Below are 20,228 nucleotides of genomic sequence, written 5' to 3'. Positions count from 1 at the left end.
ATACCCCTAGCCCTAGAATTTCATACCCTATAAAATTATGCTTCATAAGTGAAGGAGAGGGGCTGGGGATGTGGCTCAAGTAGTAGTGTGCTTGCCTGGCATGCGTGAGGCACTGGGTTCGATCCTCAGCACCACATAAAAATAAAACAAAGATATTGTGTCCACCTAAAGCTAAAAAAAAAAAAGGGAAGGAGAGGCCAGGCCTGGTGGCACGGGTCTGTAATCCCAGCCACCAGGAGGCTGAGGCAGGAGGATGGCGAATTCAAAGCCAGCCTCAGCAAAAGCAAGGGCCTAAGCAACTCAGTGAGCTCCTGTCTCTAAATAAAATACAAAATAGGACTGGGGAGGTGGCTCGGTGGTTGAGTGCCCCTGAGTTCAATCCCTGGGACCTGCCTCCCCCCCCCCACCGCAAAAAAAAAAAAAAAAAAGTGAAGGAGAGGCCAGACACAGTGGAGCACACTTGTGATTCCAATCCCAGGCAGAAGGATTGTAATTTCAAGGCCACTCTCAGCAATTTAGTGAGACGCCATTTCAAAATGAAAAATAAAAAATAAGAAAGGACTAGGACGCAGCTCAATGGTGGAGTGCTTGCTTGTGTTTCATGGATGAAGCCCCAGAGTTCCATCCCTGGTATTGCAAAAAAAAAGGAGAAAGCTGATCACTGCAGCAGGTGTCCATAATCCCAGCAACTCAGAGGCTGAGGCAGAAGGATCATAAATTCAAGGCCAGTGTGGGCAATTTAGCCAGATGTATCTCAAACTAAAATTTAAAAAGGGAGTGACAAAGTGCTTGCCTTGTATGTGTGAGGCCATGAATTCAATGCCCATCACTACAAAAAAAAAAGTTATACACACAAGTAGTTTGTTTAAAATTATAGCAACAATGTATTCATGAATATATGTGTGTGGGTGCATATATATGAAGTGAATGATAACAGTGATCTGGGCACAGGTGGAGGAGTTGGGATTATTTTATTATTACAAGGTATTCACACGACCCACGAAATCATAGTATTTTTTTTTTTAATACTGGGAATTGAACTCAGGGCACTCAATCACTGAGCCACATCCCCAGCCCCTATTTTTGAATTTATTTAGAGATAGTCTCACTGAGTTGCTAAGCACATCACCATGTCTGAGGCTGGCTTTGAACTTGTGATCCTCCTGCCTCAGCCTCCCAAGCCACTAGGATTACAGGCATGCACCACCATGCTTGGCTTCATAGTGTTTTTTGAAACACTATGGATTTAGAACTGAGTCCAATAGTGCACTCCTGTAACCCCAGTGACTCAGAAGGCTGAGGCAGGAGCATCACAAGTCAGAGACCAGCCTTAGCAACTTAGTGAGGCCTTAAGTAATTTAGTGAGACCCTGTCTCAAAAAGTAAAAAGATCAGGGGGTGTAGCTTAGTGGTAAAGCACCCAGGGGTTCAATTTCCAGTAATAAATAAATAAATAAATGTATGAATGAACAATATTCTAAAGGAAAGAAAATCAAAGTATGTATGATACTACATATGATGTTCAGTTAAAACCAAAAAAGGCAGGATAACAGAAGAGAAAAACAGGAATAAACATCAAAGGCAACAAATAGAAACCAATAACAAATGTGGTAGGTATTAGTCCAGCAGTATCAGTAATCATTTTGAATGGCAAGGTTTAAATGCACCAATTAAAAACAGGTTGTCAGAATGGATCCAAAAACAAGACCCAGGGGCTGGGGATAGAGCTCATTGGTAGAGTGCTTGCCTTGCATGCACAAGGCCCTGGGTTCAATCCCCAGCACCACACACACACACACACACAAAAAAAAAAAAAAAAAAAAGAAAGAAAGAAACCAAGACCCAATTTTATGTTGTTTTTCAAGGAACACACTAAGATGCATATGGATTAAATGTAAATGGATGGAGAGGCTGGGGCTGTGTCTCAGTGGTGGAGTACTTGCCTAGCACATGTGAGGCACCAGGTTCGATCCTTAGCACTGCATACAAAAATAAGCAAGTAAAATAAAAGCGTGCTGTCCATCTACAACTACAAAAAAAAAAAAAAAAAAAAAAAGTAAATGGATGGAGCTGGGCACACTGGCACACACCCAAGTCCTAGCTGCTAGGGGGCTGAGGCAGGAGGATTGCAATTTCAAGGCCAGCCTCAGCAATTTATCGAGGCCCTAATCAGCTCAGTGGTCAAGCACCCATGGGTTCAATTCCTGTACAAAAAAAAAAAAAGAAGAAGAAGAAGAAGAAAGAATTCGCCATGCTGTTTCTTACCCCTCACAAAGGCTCTGTGAAATGGGTAGGGCAGATGTTGTGATCCTCATGTTATCAGTGAAGAAACTTAGGCAGAGAGGTAAACTGAGCTTGCCTAAAACTGCAAAGGACAGAGCTGAGCCTCCTGTGGAGGCAGGACAGGTGGGATGTGTTTCCCAAGTATGGGACCTGCTGGATGGCATCAGGCAGCCTGCAGTGAGCACACTGTTCCATTTGCATTCTTTTATAACTTGGGAGAGAAGGTGTTGGTTTGGTGCTAATGTGTCTTCAACTCCTCTCACACTTACTAATAGTCCTTTAAACAAAGAGATCAGCCCTCGGGCTCAGAGCATTTGTCAGGGAAAAGTGTCTAACTAGAAACTAAGAACACTGTTTTGGTTTCATTATATTTATAGTGTCTTTCTATTTATGGCAAATGATTTTGTTTTCTTTTTCTTTGAAAGTGATTAAATTTACTTATTTTTCTCCCCATACTAGGGATTGAACCCAGGGGTGCTTTATCACTGAGCTGCATCCCCAACCCTTTTTATTTATTTATTTTTTTTGAGACTGGGTCCCACCAAGTTGTGAGGCTACTTTTGAACTTGTGATCCTCCTGCTTTAGCTTCCTGAGCCACTGGAGAGGCATGCACCACTGCCCTTGGCTAGACTCACTTTTACTTAAAAAGCAAATTGAATCCCTGGTACCCACCTACCCACTACAAAAAAGTGAGTCTATTAAAATAAAAATACAAAATAGGGACTTGCCTGGACTTGAATACAGATCCCACCACTTACTGAGTGATATTGGATAAGACAGTGAATAAATTCCTCCAAGTTTTGGCTTTCTCAGAAAAGAGGGTGATATTTTTCTCCACCTGATAATTTTTTTAAAGATTAAATGAGATGATGACTAGTAGGAGTTTAGCAACCTGGCACATAGTTAAGCACTCAATGTTATTTTTTAAAAAAAACATTCTTCTTATTCCTTTTCTTTTTAAAATATCTTTATTTTTATGTGGTACTGAGGATTGAACCCAGTGCCTCATACGTGAGAGGCAAATGCTCTACCACTGAGCTACAACCCCAGCCCCCAACCCATTACAATTTTGATCCCATTCTTGTAGTTGAACATGATGTGGAGTTTCACTGGTTGTGTTTTCATATATGAGCATAGAAAAGTTATGTCTGATTCATCCTACTGTCTTTCCTATTCCTATCTCCCCTCTCTTTCTTTCATTACTCTTTGTCTAATCCAATGAACTTCTATATTTCCCCTCCCTAGCCTTCCTGTTGTGGGTTAGCATCTACATATCAGAGAGAACATTTGACCTTTGGTTTTTTGGAACTGGCTTATTTCACTTAGCATGATAGTCTCTAGTTCCATCCAATTTCTGGCAAATGCCATAATTTCATTCGTCTTTATGCCTGAGTAATATTCCATTGTGTATATATACCACATTTTCTTTATCCATTCATCTCTTGAAGGGCACCTAGGTTTGTTTCATAGCTTGGCTATTGAGAATTGAGCCGCTATAAACATTGATGACACTGTGTCACCGTAGTATGCTGATTTTAAGTCCTTTGGGTATAAGTCTAGGAGTGTGATAACTGGGTCAAATGGTGGTTCCATCTCAAGTTTTCTAAGGAATTTCCATACTGATTTCCAGAGGAGTTGTACCAATTTGTAGTCCCACCTTTTCCCTTACATCCTTGCCAACATTTATTGTTACTTATATTTTTGATAATTGCCATTCTGACTGGAGTGAGATGGAACCTCTGTAGTTTTAATTTGCATTTCTCTAATTGCTAGAAATGTTTAACATTTTAAAATATATTTTTGACTCTTTGTATTTCTTCTTCTGGGAAGTGTCTATCCAGTTCCTTTGCCCATTTATCGAGTAGGTTATTTATCTATTTTTTGGTATTAAGTTTTTTGAGTTCTTTGTATATCCTGGAGATTAATGCTGTATCTGAGGTGTAGGTGGTAAAGATTTTCTCTCATTCTGTAAGCTGTCTGTTCATGCAATTCCCATTTAAATTCCAATGACGTTCTTCATAGAAATAGAAAAAATAGTCATGAAATTCATTTGGAAAAATAAGGGGCCTAGAATATAGCCAAAGTAATCCTTAGCAAGAAAAGTAATGTAGGAGGCATCACAATACCAGACCTTAAATTATACTACAGAGCTATAGTAACAAACACAGAATGGGATTGGCACCAAAATAGAATTGAAGACCAATGGAACAGATTAGAAGACATAGAGACATATTCAGATAAATACAGCTATCTCATGCCAAAGGCACCATAAACATACGTTGGAGAAAAGATAGCCTCTTCAACAAATGGTGCTGGGAAAACTGGAAATCTATAAATAGTAGATTGAAATTCATCCCCTCTATCTCACTCTGCACAAAAATCAAATCAAAGTGGATCACGGACTTTGTCATTAGACCAGAGACCCTGTGCCTACCAGAAGAAAAAGTAGGCCCGACTCTTCATTCTATCTACTCAGGAACAGACTTCAACAAGACTCCAGGATGGAGGTGTCAGGGGCCTCCTGAGCATTGCTGACCTTCAGATCTGGAGTAGAAACTTCAGCAGCCATCATGACCCACATTCTCAGAAATTGTCTTCCTTTAGACACTTCATATGAGCTCAGGCACCAGATGAGGAGCTTTGTGTTCTTATGACCTATTCACTTCTGTTCCAGTAACCTGTCCAGCAGATTCCAGACCAAACCTGGTTCTTCTCGATGAGCTCCTGGTTCTGGGGTACAGCGTTCACATCCTTCTCTGATGTTCCTCAGGGATGGAGGTGTCAGGGGTCTCCTGAGCACTGCTGACCTTTAGATCTGGAGTAGAAGCTTCAGCAGACTTTTTTTTTTTTTTTTTTTTTTTTTTTGTACTAGGGATTGAACTCAGGGGCACTCGACCACTAAGCTGCAACCCCAGCCCTATTTTATATTTTATTTAGAGACAGGGTCTCCTTGAGTTACTTAGGGCCTTGCCATTGAGGAGGCTGGCTTTGAACTTGAGATCCTCCTGCCTCAGCCTCCCGAGCCACTGGGATTACAGGTGGCACCACCATGCCTGGCTTCCTTAGCCATCATGACCCACATCCTCAGAATCTCTTCTTTAGACATTTGATATGAGCTCAGTCACCAGATGAAAAGCTGTTGGTGGGGCCCTGCTCTTCTCACCAGAATAAGTCAGTCTCCCCAGTATTAATTTTATTAATCTAATTTTGCCATAATGCCTGCTGCTTGGAGCAGGAAATGTCTGTGGACTGTGGAGCTACTGGAGGGAGGAGGGGCCTTATCCTAAGACTCCTGTGCCTACACTAGTGGTTTTCAACCAAGGATAATCACCTCTCAGGGGACATTTACCAATGTCTGGAGACTTTCTAAAAATTTTTACAACATGGGATTGTCACTGGGATCTAGTGGGCAGAGGCCAGGGATGATGCTAAACATCTCAGGGTGCATAGGACGACTCCATTACCACAAAGAGTTCTCCAACCTGAACTTAGATGCTGAGGTTGGGAAGCCTTGCCCCAATTCATCCTGCACCTGTGTCTGCACCTCGTTGTCAGCTGGCTCTTCTGCCAGTTCCTAACTTCCAAAAGACTCTTGAACTTGAAACCCAAAGACCTCAGCCTGTTTCTTCATCTAGCAAATGGGAATGCTGGAGTCTTTCCTGTCTATGACACTCCGTCTCTTGATGGTTGAGCCTCTTGGGCACTTCCCTGGCCTGATCTCTTCTTTTTTCCCTCCAGGTCCAAGGAAATCCATCTGTGCATGCGTGCGTACTGAACACAGAGGTGCTTTACCACTGAGCCACATCCCCAGTCCTTTTCATTTTTTATTTTGAGACAGGATCTCAGTAAGTTGCTTAGGGCCTCTCTAAGTTGCTGAGGCTGGCCTCAAACTTGCAGTCCTCCTGTTTCAGCTTCCTGAGAGGCCCATATCACCACCCCCAGCAAGGAAAACCAGCTTTGACCTTTCTCCTTTTGTTTGACTTCTGGGTGCTTCCCATTCTCGGAGTTGCCTTTCGGGGCCCATGGCCGCCATCTGAAATCCTACAGAGCAGAGGAAGACAAGGGAATGCTCCAGCTTTCTCCAGCCACCTGTGTTATTTTGGGTCTCAGCTCCTAGCTGGTTTCCTCTGAAGCACTCTTGACATGTATACTGATTCTATTTGTGTGTTAATGTGATTGAATTTCAGAGCACAGGCCTCAGACATGGTGCTTGTCTGTGGCCCCAGCACACTGCATAGTGTAGGGCACATAATTGGCACTCAGAAATTTAGTGTGCAATGTGTGAACTGAGAGGAAGGAGAGGAGAGAGAAAGGGTGAGGGGAAAAATACAGGGAAGGATAGTGAAGAGGAGGGTGCTGAATGAATGTTAAATGTTGAGACATACAAACAAAAGGGAGAGTCTAAGCTCAGATTTGAGTATGGCCTAGGGAGAAAGAAGGAGAAGGGAAGGGAAGGAGAAAGAGCGAGAGGGGACCAAACACAATGTGCAGGGATGGAACTCGAGGTCTCCATGCCTGGCTCCAGAGGGGAGGAGGTCTCCCTGCAGTAAGCTTAAGCTGTGAGTTGGAAGGCTAGAGTGCTGGGATACAGGAGCGGTTTCTATGGAGACAGGGATGCTCTGGGGAGCAAAAACAGACTGTGTGGCTGTGGCCTGCCACTGTAGTGCTCAGGAAGAGCAGGGAGGGAAAGGAGAGGGACAGGTAGACGGCCAGTGTAGATTTGTGCCCATGTCCAGGCTCTTCCCTACTACATCTCGCTGGAGACTCAGAGGCAGGGGATGGCGAGGCAGAAGCCCTTCAGTAGGGCCAGGAGACGCTGAGGGCTGAGTGCAGGACAGGTAATAAGACCACTCTTTCTTCCTCTGCTCCCGTGTGTTTGGGCCTCTTCCCCTCTCCAGTAGGGCCTCAGGGGGTCTGGCAAAGTGTCAGGGGTCTGTGGGGAGAGGGATGGTCAATCCTTCCCAGTAGGCTCCTCCTCTTCCTGCACAGTCAATGCAGGAATGCCCCAGGGCTGAGTCCTGCGCCTTCCCTTCAGTTTCCATAATTTTCAGTCTCGGGAATTTAAATACCCACAAGTGCCCACAGCAACCAAATTTGACTCTCCAAACCGTTCCCCCGAGTTCCCGACTTGCCTCTCTATTGGGGTGTCCAGTGGTCATCTTCAGATTTGTTTCTTTTTTCTTTTTCTTTTTTTGTGGTGCTGGGGATTGAGCCCAGGGCCTTGTCCATGAGAGGCAAGCACTCTACCAACTGAGCTATATCCCAGCCCAAGACTTGTTTAATTCTTCATTTCATTTCTGCTTTAGGGCTTCCGTATTTTCCATTTCCTTTGCCTGGAACTCTTTTCCTAGTCTTTGAGGGACTGTGAGTTCCACTAGAACAGAGATTTGCCTTGGAGGAGTGTAAACAAAGCCCCCTAGAATTTGTGTGTGATCTAGTCACCTTTGGGGAGCCCTGCATCAGGATGAGGAGCACACGTTGGGGAGTGGAGTAGAATCCCCGCAGCTTCTTGCAGAAGAGGGGGCCCATTCTGCTGGAGGCTTGAGGAGTCTGGGGCCTGGGGAGCACTGCCTTGCACAGTAGATGAGGGAGTGGCAAAGTTGAGAGCCCCCTTCCCACCCTGGATACCAGGTGGGCCACACACACAGTGGACAGAACTGACCATCACCCTAGTCATCTCTGTCATCTGAAACGAAGGTTAATCACCCTCTGGGCCTGTCACGGGGTCGAGGGCCCCATACTTCCAAACAGAGCCCTGTGCAACCTTCAGATCTTAGACATGGAGACCCCGAGGCTGGTGCGACTGACAGATGTAACAAGGCAACAGTCAGGCAGAGTCAGCTCTGCAGAGGAGACAAGTCTCCGCCTTAGCCTACTGAGTCCCATGCTTCTGATTGGCCTGTGATGTAGCATGTGCCCCACTCAGGGCCAATCGCTGTTATTAGAGGAAATCAAGGAGCTGATTGGCCTAGGCTTGAGCCAACCCAGTCTAAGTGCTGGAAGAGACCTTCCTTAGCATCAAGGCTGGGGTTGGCAGAGGTAAAGTAGGTAGGTCGCTTAACCAAAAGCAGGTGGATGCCAACCAGGGAATTATTTAGAAGTCCCCTCGGCCCCTTCTCCCTTTTTCTGGCTAGTTTCTTCCTCACCTGAAACCACTCCCCATTATTTATTTGCATAATTATTATTTTAATCGTTATGACTAGTTTTACTACTAACAGCTAACATTTATCCTTTATGTTTAACACTGATGCAAAGAACTTTGTTATTCCCCCTGTAATCATTGCAACCACTTGATGATGTCTGCATTCTCCCCATTTTATAGATCTGTAAACTGAGGCACAAAGCTGAAGGAATTCACTCTGGGTCACACATCTGGCAAACAGCAGAGCCCCAGCCCTCTTAACCATTTTGCTGTAATATTCCACTCCCCCAGTGAAAGTTCCAGGGACACAAATCTAAATGCCCCTTCCCCTAACTTGTCTGGTACCCGCACACAGTAGGCCCTCAAAAAATACTGCCTGTGTGAGTGCTTGCCACTGCCCGATGTGTTATAAGCGTTCCTTCTTCACCACCCTGTGAGGCAAATACTGTGTTTTCTAGTGTTCTGGCAGAAACAGGTCCATTCAGCCACTGCAGCACCCTCAAATTCACACAGCTAGTAAGAGAAAGAACTAGGTTCAGCCCTGCGGTTGGCACTTGGTGTCCTGTTTTCCTAGTGCAGTTGCCCAGATAGTTATTTCCAGCATCTTGAATGAAAGGGAAATGGCTCCATAAACAATAGTTGAATGAAAGACAAAACAAGAATAAAATGAAACAAAAAAACAAACAAAAAAAGACCAGGGTGTGAGATGGTATGAATTTAAGATTAGCTAGGATATTAAAGGGAGCTGGAGGAGGCTGTGCTTTACTACTTTATTTTTTATTCTTAGTTTTTGGTACTAGGAAATGAACCCAGGAGTATTTTACCACTAAAGCTCCATCTCCAGCCATTTTAATTATTATTATTATTATTATTTATTTTGAGACTGGGTCTCGCTGAATTGCTGAGGCTAGCCTCAAATTTGCTATCTTCCTGCCTCAGCCTCCCGAGATGATGGGATTATAGAAGTGTGCCACCAGGGCAGGCTTGCTATTTTCTCATTTCCCAGAAGGTTTCTGGAGGAGGAGTTGATTTTAGAGGAGGGAGGGAGAACGCTTTGAGGGTTCTATGAAGTTCCTTGTACCAATGTCTGTCTCTGGAACCTACAGGACTTGTTAACAAGTGTTGGCATTGATGGGCTGAGCAGCAGCACTGGCACCCAGACCGAGGGAATTTCTAGAGTTCCCAGGATCTAGAGAGTAACGATCCCTTCTCTCTCTCTCCCTTCCTGACCATGGCGGTGGGCCCGGCTCTTGCCGCCAGCTCTGTGCCTCGTCCTGGGCTGCATGATCTTCCCCGACGGCTGGGACGCCGAGACCATCCGGGACATGTGCGGGGCCAAGACAGGGAAGTACTCCCTGGGGGACTGTTCGGTGCGCTGGGCGTACATCCTGGCCATAATCGGCATCCTCAACGCCCTCATCCTCTCCTTCCTCGCCTTCGTGCTGGGCAACCGGCAAACAGACCTGCTGCAGGAGGAGCTCAAGCAGGAGAATAAGGGTGAGTGCGGGAGGGCAAGGCTTCGGCCCGGGGTTGGGGCAATTTCAGGTCAAATAACCAGTCGTGCAAAAATCAGAAACGCTACAGACGACACAATGAGCTTGAGAACAGCTAGATGAAATCCCTCAGATCTGATCATTTTCATGCCCACCACCTAGCAAACCCACCCCAGAGTAGAGACCCTTAGAAATGCAGAGAACGCAGGTTCACAGCAGCAAACAATTAAGAACAGCCTACGTGGCCAGGACCCAGGGGGGATGCCTCGGCCATGTAAAAATGAACCCACTTCAGTTACCTGTCACAGAATGGACGCATCTGGGTAGCATAATATTGAGAGGAAAAAATAAACCCCGGAAGATGACAGAATGATACAATTATTGTGCTCAAAACCAAGCAAAAGAAAGCAATGTTATTGTTTAAACATATGGTAACAGTATGTGTCTTTTTTTTTTTTTTTAAAGCAAAGAAATGATAAATACAAAAGGTAGGATGGTGGTTATCTGTGGTTGGGATGGAAGGGGAGGAATCTAAAGCATGAGATGGGGGCATGTAGGTATATGCAAATCACTGGTAGAGTTATAGTTTTTTTTTTTTTTTGTATTGGGGATTGAGCCCAGGGGCATTTACCACTGAGCCATACCCCAGCCCTTTTTATTTTTTATTTTGAGACAGGGTCCCACTGAGTTGACGAGGCTGGCCTCAAACTTGTGCTCCTCTAGTTCTTCTTCTTCTTTTTCTTTTTAAATATTTTTAGTTGTAGATGGATACAATACCTTTATTTTGTTTTATTTGTATATGGTGCTGAGGATTGAACCCCGTGCCTCTCATGTGCTAGGCAAGTGCTCTACCACTGAGCTACAACCTCAGCCCTCCTTCAGTTGAATGGGTGTGGTTCATAGGTGGTTATGACAGTATGCTATCTATATAATGAATAAATTATATATTATATTAGTATATTATAGGTTAGTATAAAGTTTTTTATATATCAAGTAACAGTAAAATACAATGTAGAAAAATTTACACATAAAGCCAGAGTCTCAGGGTAACTGCCTTTGTCAGACCCTTTACTTTTGTCAGACCCTTTTCTATGAGTGTACACACATCATAACATAAGATGAAGGAACTGTATGTACTTTATTTTACTCTTCTTTCAGAACTATTATAGAGGTTTTCAGGTCTCCACTATTATTGACATTTTTACACTGAACACCTTTGTTCTGCCTTTTCATACAGATGTTCAAGTGTTTCCTTGGAATTTCAAGAAGTGAATTGCATGCTCAAAATTTTAATTATAAGCCAGGCTTAGTGGTGCATGTCTATAATAATAGAGATTTGGGAGGCGGAGGCAGGAGGATCAGAAGTTCAAGGCCAGCTTCAGAAACTTAGAAAGATCCTCAACAAAACTTAGTGAGACCCTGTCTCAAAATAAAAAGGGCTGGGAAATGTAGCTGGGTAGTAAAGTGTCCTTGGGTTCAATCCCCAGTACCAAAACAAAACAAAAAATGATAGTGCCAGATGATTCTTTAAAGGGGTGGTATCAAGCACAGTCTTTTGATCCAGAGGTCCGCCTGCCCCCAGAGCTGGGTGACTGCATCTGTGTGTTTGTCTGGGTGTTCATTCTTTACTCTGAAAATGGGTAGTAATTTTCACAGTTACCTTCTTCCTTGAGCATGTGCCAGATCTATGTGTAGCACTTTGCATGAATTATACTCATCTTTTTTGGGGGGTGAGGGTCTCTCCTCTCCTATACAACAGAGAGGAGAGACCAGTCTAGAGAAGAGAGGAAAAGCCCAATGGACTGTGGGGTTCGGGCTCCTTTAGGTCAAATTGAGGCAGGAGCCAGGATACGCACCATGCTCCCTCATTTGGTAGGAGAGGACAATTGGTATCATGGCAGAAGTCTTAGACTGTGAAGGCAGATTGAATTGGAAGCAGGCTGGCCCTAAAAATTAATTAACATTGAGTATTAGTTCCCTGAACTCCATAAAATGAGGGTGATATTAGTTCCCTGAACTCCATAAAATGAGTTACCTCCTAGGGCTGTCAGGTAAAGAAGAAAGATTGCTTCTGCAAAGAGATGAGCAGGGTCTGACATATGGGGAACTTACTCACCAACACTGTCAGTTCTCCCCACTTCCCATCAGGCAGGCATCAGGAGCACTTCTACAGAGGAGAAAGCAAGCCCAGGTATGGAGAGGTGGGGTAATTTGCCCAAGGTCACCTAAATGGTGGAGTGGTATTTAAAACACAGGCCCTAGTCTAAAGTCCAAGCTCTTCAGCCTGGTGAGGCAAGAGACCTTCTGCTCCCTTTTCAGGATCCTCCTGGGACACTGATCTGCTAACTTGTCCTGAGAGACCCCCTTCTGGTACAAAAGTGTCTACCCCAGGGGTTTCTGTGCTCTTGGTGTGAGGTCAGGGCCTGCCCTCTGGTGGCAGATTTTCAAAGTGCAAGACCAAGACTGCTGTGGGCCCCTTCTGAAGAAAAGACTCTGAGCTGACCAGGGCCAGTTGAGCCCACTGGGGATCTCTCTTCTTTCTCTTTAATGATCTTAACAATTGTCAAAGAGGAGCCCCATTTTGCCTTCATTCAGGGCGGGGGCTCTCCATCCCTCATGGGGGGTTCAAAATGAGCCAGCCTTTCAGTTCAGTTCTGAGGAACAAAAATCAAAACCCAAATAAATTACCACAACTTCTAAGATTGACTATGTGCCAAGTCCTTGGCTGACTTTTTTTTTTTTTTTTTCAAAATTTTTTAGCGATACTGGGGATTGAACCCAAGACACTTTACCACTGAGCTATATCCCCAGCTCTCCCCACCCTTTTCTATTTTTTTTAAAAATAGTTTTTAGTTGTTGTATCTTTATTTATTTATATGTGGTACTGAAAATTGAACCCAGTGCCTCACTCATATGAGGCAAGCACTTTTCCACTGAGCCACAACTCCAGCCCCCGCTTACTAAATTTTGAGACAGGGTCTTGCTAAGGTGCCCAGGCTGTCCTTGAACTTGCGATCCTCCTGCCTCAGCCTCCTGCCTCCTGCGTCACTGGGATTCTAGGTGTGCACTACTGGGCCTACCTGACACTGTCTCTTTTGACCCTTCAGAATTACTCTGTGAAGTAAGCTATTACCACCATTTTACAGATGAGAAAATTGGGGCTTAGGGGGAGGTTGGATGGCGTGTGCAAGGCCATCCTGCTAGTCAGTGGTTTGATTGGCATTTCATAGCCTGTGCCGTGTTCCCTCACTTTTGGCCTGAGGAGTGGCTGCAGGGAGCCCTGATGGCCTGGTGGTCTCTGACTTTTTCCATCTCTCCCCCTCTCTTTTTTAGATTTTGTGGGCTCTACAGTAAGCTCTGTGTTGCGGCCAGGGGCTGACGTTTCTGGATGGGGAGTCCTTCCCTGCCCCGTGGCTCACTCACAGGGACCCTGAAAGCCAGGATCACAGCCCAGGGATTGGCCTGATCTCAGCTTGTCCTGTCTCCTGCTCTCTCATCCATCCACTCAGGCTCCGAGAAAAGACCTGATCTCAGACCGACTTCTCACCTACGACCAGCCTTTGAGGTCCAGGCTTTGAAGAGAAGATGGGGCCTGTCCATAGCCTGGCAGAGGGGAGAGGCGCTCTAGACCCTAGGGGGGCCTGATCCTGGCTCCTGCCTCAATTTAACCTAAAGGAGCCCGAACCCCACAGTCCATTGGGCCTTTACTCTCTTCTCTAGACTGGCCTGGAGCCTGGAGGTCCCTGCAGATCCCCAGGGGAAGAAGGCACTGTGGTTCTAGCTCTCTCAGCCTGGAGGGCTGCTGCCTGGCTGTATCCTCGCCTCTCTGGTTCCTGTCTACTACAGAATTTATTCAAGACACTGCCCCAGGTGGGCAGGTGGGCTGGACTTTTCCTCCTCTTCCTTTTTTTTTTGTTGCCGAGGATGGTTCCACCATGTCTGCCACAGAGCTCCGGTGCCACCAGCCTCCCAGGGCCTCCTCTGCCTCTATTCCAGCCTGCTCCCAGCACTCCCAAAGGAATCTGAGCTGTGCCAAGGGAGAAAACACAGGGATTCCCTGTCAGCTGTGGACTGTGGCCCTGGTCAGCCCAGAATCTGAGAAAAGACAGGCTCTGGAGGCAGCTGGAACTTACAAGCTGCTCAACCTGGGGCTGGCCTGGCCTCTGCCGGAATGTCTCCTTGGTGACTGGACCCTTGACCCTGGCCTGTTTTGTACAGCACAGACTTATGGGCCCTGTGGTCGGGGTTGGGGTTGGGGAGGGGGGTCCAAGATGGGGAATTGGGGGATGCATTACCCCTTCTGCCCCTTCCTATGCCCCCCACACCCTGGGCATCTGCCAAGGGCAGAGACTGTCTTGCCTCTTTGATACTTTTCTGCATAACTTGAACTTGCAGGTCACCTCTGAACAGGGTACCCTTGTCCCCATCCCTAGGCCTTGTTACCCTGTCCCTGCCTCTTCCTCCTCCTTGCCCACCTCTCGCCTTGCGATGTGCCCAGGGTCTGCAACCTAATGGGCAGTGCTTAGAGCTGAGGCATGAGTGAGTATGTATGTGTGTGTGTGAGAGTATGTGTGAGTGTGTGCGCGTGCGTGTGTGTTGTGGAGGGGCAGATGAGAAATTTTCACCCTCTCCTCCCACTGTGGGGGCTTAGCAGGGAGCAAGTGAGGGACTCCGGGTGTTTTTTTGAACATCTCTCATTACCTTGTGGATTTGGTGGCAGAGCCATCTAGCTTTGGAAGTTCTTCACTCTGGGGCCTGGACCACCCCTTTCGGCAATCAGTCAAGGGCAGCAGACTAGCTAGTGTGCCACCAGACACACTGCTGCCTGGTCTCCTGTTGAGAAAGAGTGTGGCGCCCCCTGCAGGCTCCACTGGGAAGTGCATTATCATTTAGTAATGTGGCCTCACCTGGAGGGGAGGAAAGCAGCTGGAGTGCCATGTATTTGCCACCCTTGTATTCATTTCAGTAAGATGTGGACCTGAGAGTTAGGATTCTCAAGAATCCACCTCTGCTCGGCTCCTTCCTCTGGACCCTAACTAGAGTCAGATGCTGGGTCTGGGAGGGTTCTTGACACCTGGAACTTACCAAGTCCTGACCCCTACTCCCCCAAAGCTCTGGGCCCTGCACTGTGTTCCCCCAACCTGTCCCTACCAAACCCCTCCCTGAAGCCACACCACAGGAGCCTTCCCAGCAGGCAACCTGGACACCAGGGTTTTACATGGGAGGGTGAGGGGAGCCCCATGGCAGGAACTGGGTTTGGGTAGGAGTGGGTTCCCCAAAGAGTCAAACCAAAGCCCAGTATTAGAGGAAGAGGGCAGAGTTGGAGAGGGCCAGGAGGGGCCGGGAGCAAGTGATTGGCAATGAGGAAGAGAGGTGGGGAGAGTGGGAGGTGCAGAGTTACCAGAGACAGGGGAAAGGAGAAGACAGACGTGGGAGAGGAGGGGAAGAAAGAGGTGGCGAGAGTGTGGAGGGAGGGCGGGAGGATCTGAGAGACGTGCCGGAAAAGGAATAGGGGAAGAGGCAAATGGAGAGAAGATTTCCAGGGTGCATACCTGAGATGCCTGGGAAAGAGAGTGTGAAGGAGAGGATGAAGGAAGCAAGGTGACAGGGAACGAGGAAAGCGGCTGTGTGAGAACAGTGGGAAAGAGGGAGCTTGTTCCTTCAAGGACAGCTGCTGCCCATGGGTGCCACCAGACCCCTGTGCTTCTGTGGAGAGGTTAGAACTGACCCCCTCAGATGACAAGCAGCTGGAGGTCTGGGGCCCAAGCGGTCAAGGCCCCATCTCTCCAAGGATTGGAGTGGGGGAACCACAACCAGAATGGAAGGAGCCCAGGCTCCTGCTATCAATGGATTAGCGCTGCTGGTTGGTAGGGAAGAGGGAGGCTAATTCCCTTTTGGGTGGTCTGACGAGGTTCCCATGCCACCCTCCATACAGCCAGATGTGGCCCGGGTAGAGCAAGAGGCAACCTGGAGATGCACCAAGGAATCTGGGGTTAGGAAAGCAAGGTTGGGTGGGCTGAAGTCCAGCATGGGGAAGGGACAGAAATTGCATTGGGGGCCAAACTATAGCCTCGTCCCTAAGAGTTCAGCAGAGGGTGGGGGCAGATGCTTCAGCCAAGAGCCCGGGAGAGGCCTGGTCAAGCACAAGACTCTGATGACTCTCCTGGGGCAATGAAGACCTCATGGAAAGGCAGGCCTATGTGGGCAGAGTAGCCTTGGCCTTTCTGAGGAGACAAGTTTCTGACCTCAGGAAGTCCTCTGACCAAGAACCTCCTGGCCTTGTGTCCCTGAAAGAGTCCTATGTCAACTGTGACTGGATCAGGGGATCTGGCACAATCCAGTTTTTTCTACCCTGGAAATTCTTCCAAGAAGAGTGAAAGCAGCCACAACCTGGAAGTGGTTCAGTCTCTGGCCCACGGTGCTGATCAGTGAAGTCCTTCTAGGTTATGGGATGTGAAACCAGAACCTAGGGAGGAAAACTTTCCGAAGGGGTGAGAATGTAGGTAGGATTAAGATCCTTTTTAGGCCTGGAAAGTGAATAAGGTGAGTGTCTTTAGATAGGGCTAGATAGAAAGTGTCCCTGGCCTTCTGAGATTCCTGCTTGAGACCAGGGAGAATTGCCCTCCTCCAGTTTCCAGTGTGAATTAAGAAAGGGAAACCCTGTCTTTGGAGAAGCTGGGGTCTTCCCAGCACTAGAAACTTCCACAGGCCCCTGCCTGGTTCAGGGCTAGCTTTTGGGAGGGACTGGAGTTTCCTGAGAAAGGAACAGGGAGCCATAGTCCTTCCCCAGGGCTCTGTCGGAGCTCTGAGGGCCTGTGCTGTGTCATTAGGGTAGCTTGGTGTCGTCTACACCCCATTAGTAAGTTCCGTCTGAATGTGTCCTCGCCGTTCATTGTCCAGTTTGGTACCATTTATTTTGGACCTGACCCCTTCTGCTGCTGCTGGGTTTGAGCTTCAGTGCAGGTGGAATGACATTCAAATAAAGAAACACTTTATATCACCCATTCTGACTGCTGTTTCTGAGTCCTGTCCTAAGGGCTCAAGGGGGCGTGGTGGTGAGATTAAACTGGATATACAGGGCCCTCCTACCATGGCTTGATGTTTTGTGTCATGATAAAATAAACTAAGGCTGGATATGGTAGCACACACCTGTCACCCTGGCTACTTGGGAGGCTGAGGCAGGAGGATTACAAGTTCAAGGCCATCCAGCCTGGGCAACTGAGATCCAGCCTCCCTACCCCAAAGAAGTCGGAACATGACCCATAAAGTCCACAGTGTTATTAGGAACCCAGGCTCCTGTTTTTTTTTCTGCGTTGTCATTTTCAATCCTGGCTTCCTTCCTCAAGAATACCTAATTGGGGGTGATGGGGAATGCTGGGGATATAGGTCAGTTGGTAGAGTGCTTGTCTCTATCAAATTGACTTAGCATGCACAGGAGCTGGGTTCAATCCTCAACACCAAAAAAAACAAAACAGCAACAACAGCAACAACAAAAAATCCCAACTGAATGGCCCAAGACGGCTACTGGTCTACTTGAAGACTTCTAGAAATCCCATAGGATTGAATCCTATGCATACTGTATCATGTGCAGCTTCAGAGAAGGCTGAAAATGTTAAGTAGGCATGTTAACCCAAATAAAACTGGGGCTCTATTGGACGATAGATGGCTAGATGGAGTGGGCAGCTGGTGGTCTCTGCATACTCCTGTGATGGCTCGGGCTTGATTCTGTACTTGGGACTCTGACTTGAACAAGTCTCCACTCTTTTTTTTTTTTTTAATATTTATTTTTTAGTTGTCGTTGGACACAATATCTTTATTTATTTATTTTTTTGTGGTGCCGAGGACCGAACCCAGGGCCTCGCATGTGCTAGGCAAGCGCTCTACCGCTGAGCCACAACCCCAGCCCCAAGGCTCCACTCTTCTGCCCATGTCTTGACCTCTTTCTAAATCCCCGCTGACTAAGGGGAGATAACAGTGACCATCTCAAAGGGAAGACATAATTAGGGAACACATTTAATTTGCTTCCTACAGTGTGGCACGTTGTAACGTGCACAACACAGACCCTGTCTTACAAGGGTAAGCCTGGTTGTGGAGATGAACATATACAAATAAGGTGTAACTTGCTGGGTACAGAGAATTGCAGGTGCATGTGGTGGGGTAGATAGACTAGGAGAAAGTTTTGCTGTAGGACAAGAAGGCAGGCAAAGGTCAGGAAGGCCATGAAGGAGGAGAAGAGAGGAGAGAGACCAATGTTAAGGGGCAGAAGTGTACACGTGCTGATCTAAACGTGATGCAGGAAAACTGACTTGTAAAAAGTGAGGGACGGAGGGATCACAGATGGGGTTGGAGAGAGCAATGAGGGCAGATCCTGAAGAAGCTCAGAAGCCACCTTCAGGAATACAGACCTAAGAGCACTGAGGAGCCATAGAAGGATTTTTTTTTTTTAAATATTTTATTTACATTTTTTTAGTTTTTGGCAGACACAACATCTTTGTTTGTATGTGGTGCTGAGGATCGAACCCTGGCCGCACCCATGCTAGGGGAGCGCGCTACCGCTTGAGCCACATCCCCAGCCCCCATAGAAGGATTTTGAGCAGGAGAGGGGAACAACTGAGTTCACGTTTGAGGAAAATCATTCAGTTTTCGGTGTTAGAAGACTGGATTAGAGGGAGACATCTCAATCAAAGAGAAATCAGAAGCTTGATGTGAAGCAAGGTGGTGACGGTGGGGCTTAGAGGGAAGAAGTTCAACATTCAGGAAGTAGAGGACACTTGGTGACTGATTATGGGGATAAGAAATGAAATTGGTATAGGGCTAGGGTTGTGGCTCAGTGGTAGAGTGCTTGCCTAGCACATGTGAGGCACTGACTTTGGTTCTCAGCACCATATTTAAACAAATAAATAAAGGTCCATCAATAACTAATAAAAATTGAAAAATGAAATTGGTATAGAGAAGACCATTTTTTTTTTTCTTGAGAAACTGGAAAGATTTGCAGAATAAGATCTCACATCTCAGTTTGAGATGATGTTTTACATTTAAAACATGCATGGAACACCATCATGGGTGTCCAGAGCCTTATGGAGTTGGGAGCTTAACAGAGAGATCTGGGCAGAAACATCAGCATACAGGTAATGACTGCGATCAGAGGTGCAGATGCAGATGGGTGCAGTGGCGCACACCTGTGATCCTAGCCACTCTGGAGGCTGAGGCAGGAGGATAACAAGCCTTTTCAACTTAGCAAGACTGTCTCGAAATAAAAAACAAAGGGCCAGGATGCAACTCCATGGTTGAGAGGCCCTGGGTTCAATTCCCAGTACTGAAGGAAAAAATAAAAGTGCAGATGTGCCTGCCCTGGGTGACCACTTAGTATGGAAAGAGCAGGGTCTATAGGGTGATGTAAAGATATAAAGGAGAAGCAGAGAAAGAAATGTCCATAAAGGAGGTGGTGGAAGAGTCAGAGGGCTTGACTTGGAAATGAGTTCAAGGGTAAGTCAACTGATTAAATGAAACAGATAGGTCTGGTATAAGGGGCTGAAAATTGTGTCTACTGGGCTTGGGGACAAGGAGGCCATATTGAGGTCTTTTTAAAAAAAAATCTTTGTTTATTAATTATTTTTTATGTGGTTCTGAGGCTTAAACCCAGTGCCTCACACCTGCAAGGCAAGCACTCTACCACTGAGCCCCAGCCCCATATATTGAGGTCTTTTGAGAGAGATCTCTGAGTGGGAGGGTACAAGTGACAAATTACGGAGCATAACTGACAAGTATCATGAGGAGGAGAAATGTGAGCGACTGAGATTCATTAAAGAAACAGTTACTATACACAGTGAGCCAGCAGGGGACAGGGCTCAGCATATTACCTCGAGGGGGCTGTGGAATCTCTTTCTTTGAATATTGGAGTGTCCTGAAGTTCCCAGGCAAGAAGAAAGTTGGAGGGTAAGAGGAAGTCGAAAGGAACAAGTCTGGTGGAAAGTGGGAACCACTGGCCCAGGGTGGAAGATAAGAGAGAGCTTGGAACAAAGAGGAAGAGGTTGGGGAGATGGAATGATGTAAGTTACTTTTGAGCTACAGGAAGTGCTAAGTTTAAGGAGCACTCACCTCATGGCATCCATCTTCTCCATATGCCCATGCCCCAGGGGGTGTGAGAGGAGCCTGAGAGTTTGGAGCAGTTGCTAATGGGACTAAAGATAGAAGACCATGGATCTGTGATGGCAGCAGAAGGAAGGAAGGCAGACAAGGAAGGATGGAGAGTAGACACAAGGGAAGGTGAGGAGGGCCCTGAATACTTCAGAAATCTACCTTGGGATCTC

The 20,228-nt window shown here is 46.6% G+C and overlaps 2 protein-coding genes across 3 annotated transcripts in view; one reads left to right on the top strand and one right to left on the bottom strand.

Annotated features, from left to right (window-relative positions):
• Positions 1-14,112, top strand: part of Lhfpl4 (LHFPL tetraspan subfamily member 4) — a 28,315-nt gene extending 14,203 nt beyond the window's left edge. The window contains exons 2-3 of the mRNA XM_027931994.2: positions 9,686-9,922; positions 13,252-14,112. Coding sequence (XP_027787795.1) covers positions 9,686-9,922; positions 13,252-13,352 — 338 coding nt within the window. The 3' untranslated portion in view covers positions 13,353-14,112. The remainder of the gene's footprint in view (positions 1-9,685; positions 9,923-13,251) is intronic.
• Positions 1-20,228, bottom strand: part of Setd5 (SET domain containing 5) — a 123,835-nt gene that overhangs the window by 16,249 nt on the left and 87,358 nt on the right. The window lies entirely within an intron of this gene.

The sequence above is a fragment of the Marmota flaviventris genome, chromosome 20, assembly GCF_047511675.1.
Source record: "Marmota flaviventris isolate mMarFla1 chromosome 20, mMarFla1.hap1, whole genome shotgun sequence".
NCBI classification, from domain to species: Eukaryota; Metazoa; Chordata; class Mammalia; order Rodentia; family Sciuridae; genus Marmota; species Marmota flaviventris.
Note: the sequence above shows the minus strand (reverse complement) of the source record. Positions and strands in the feature narration are given on the sequence as shown.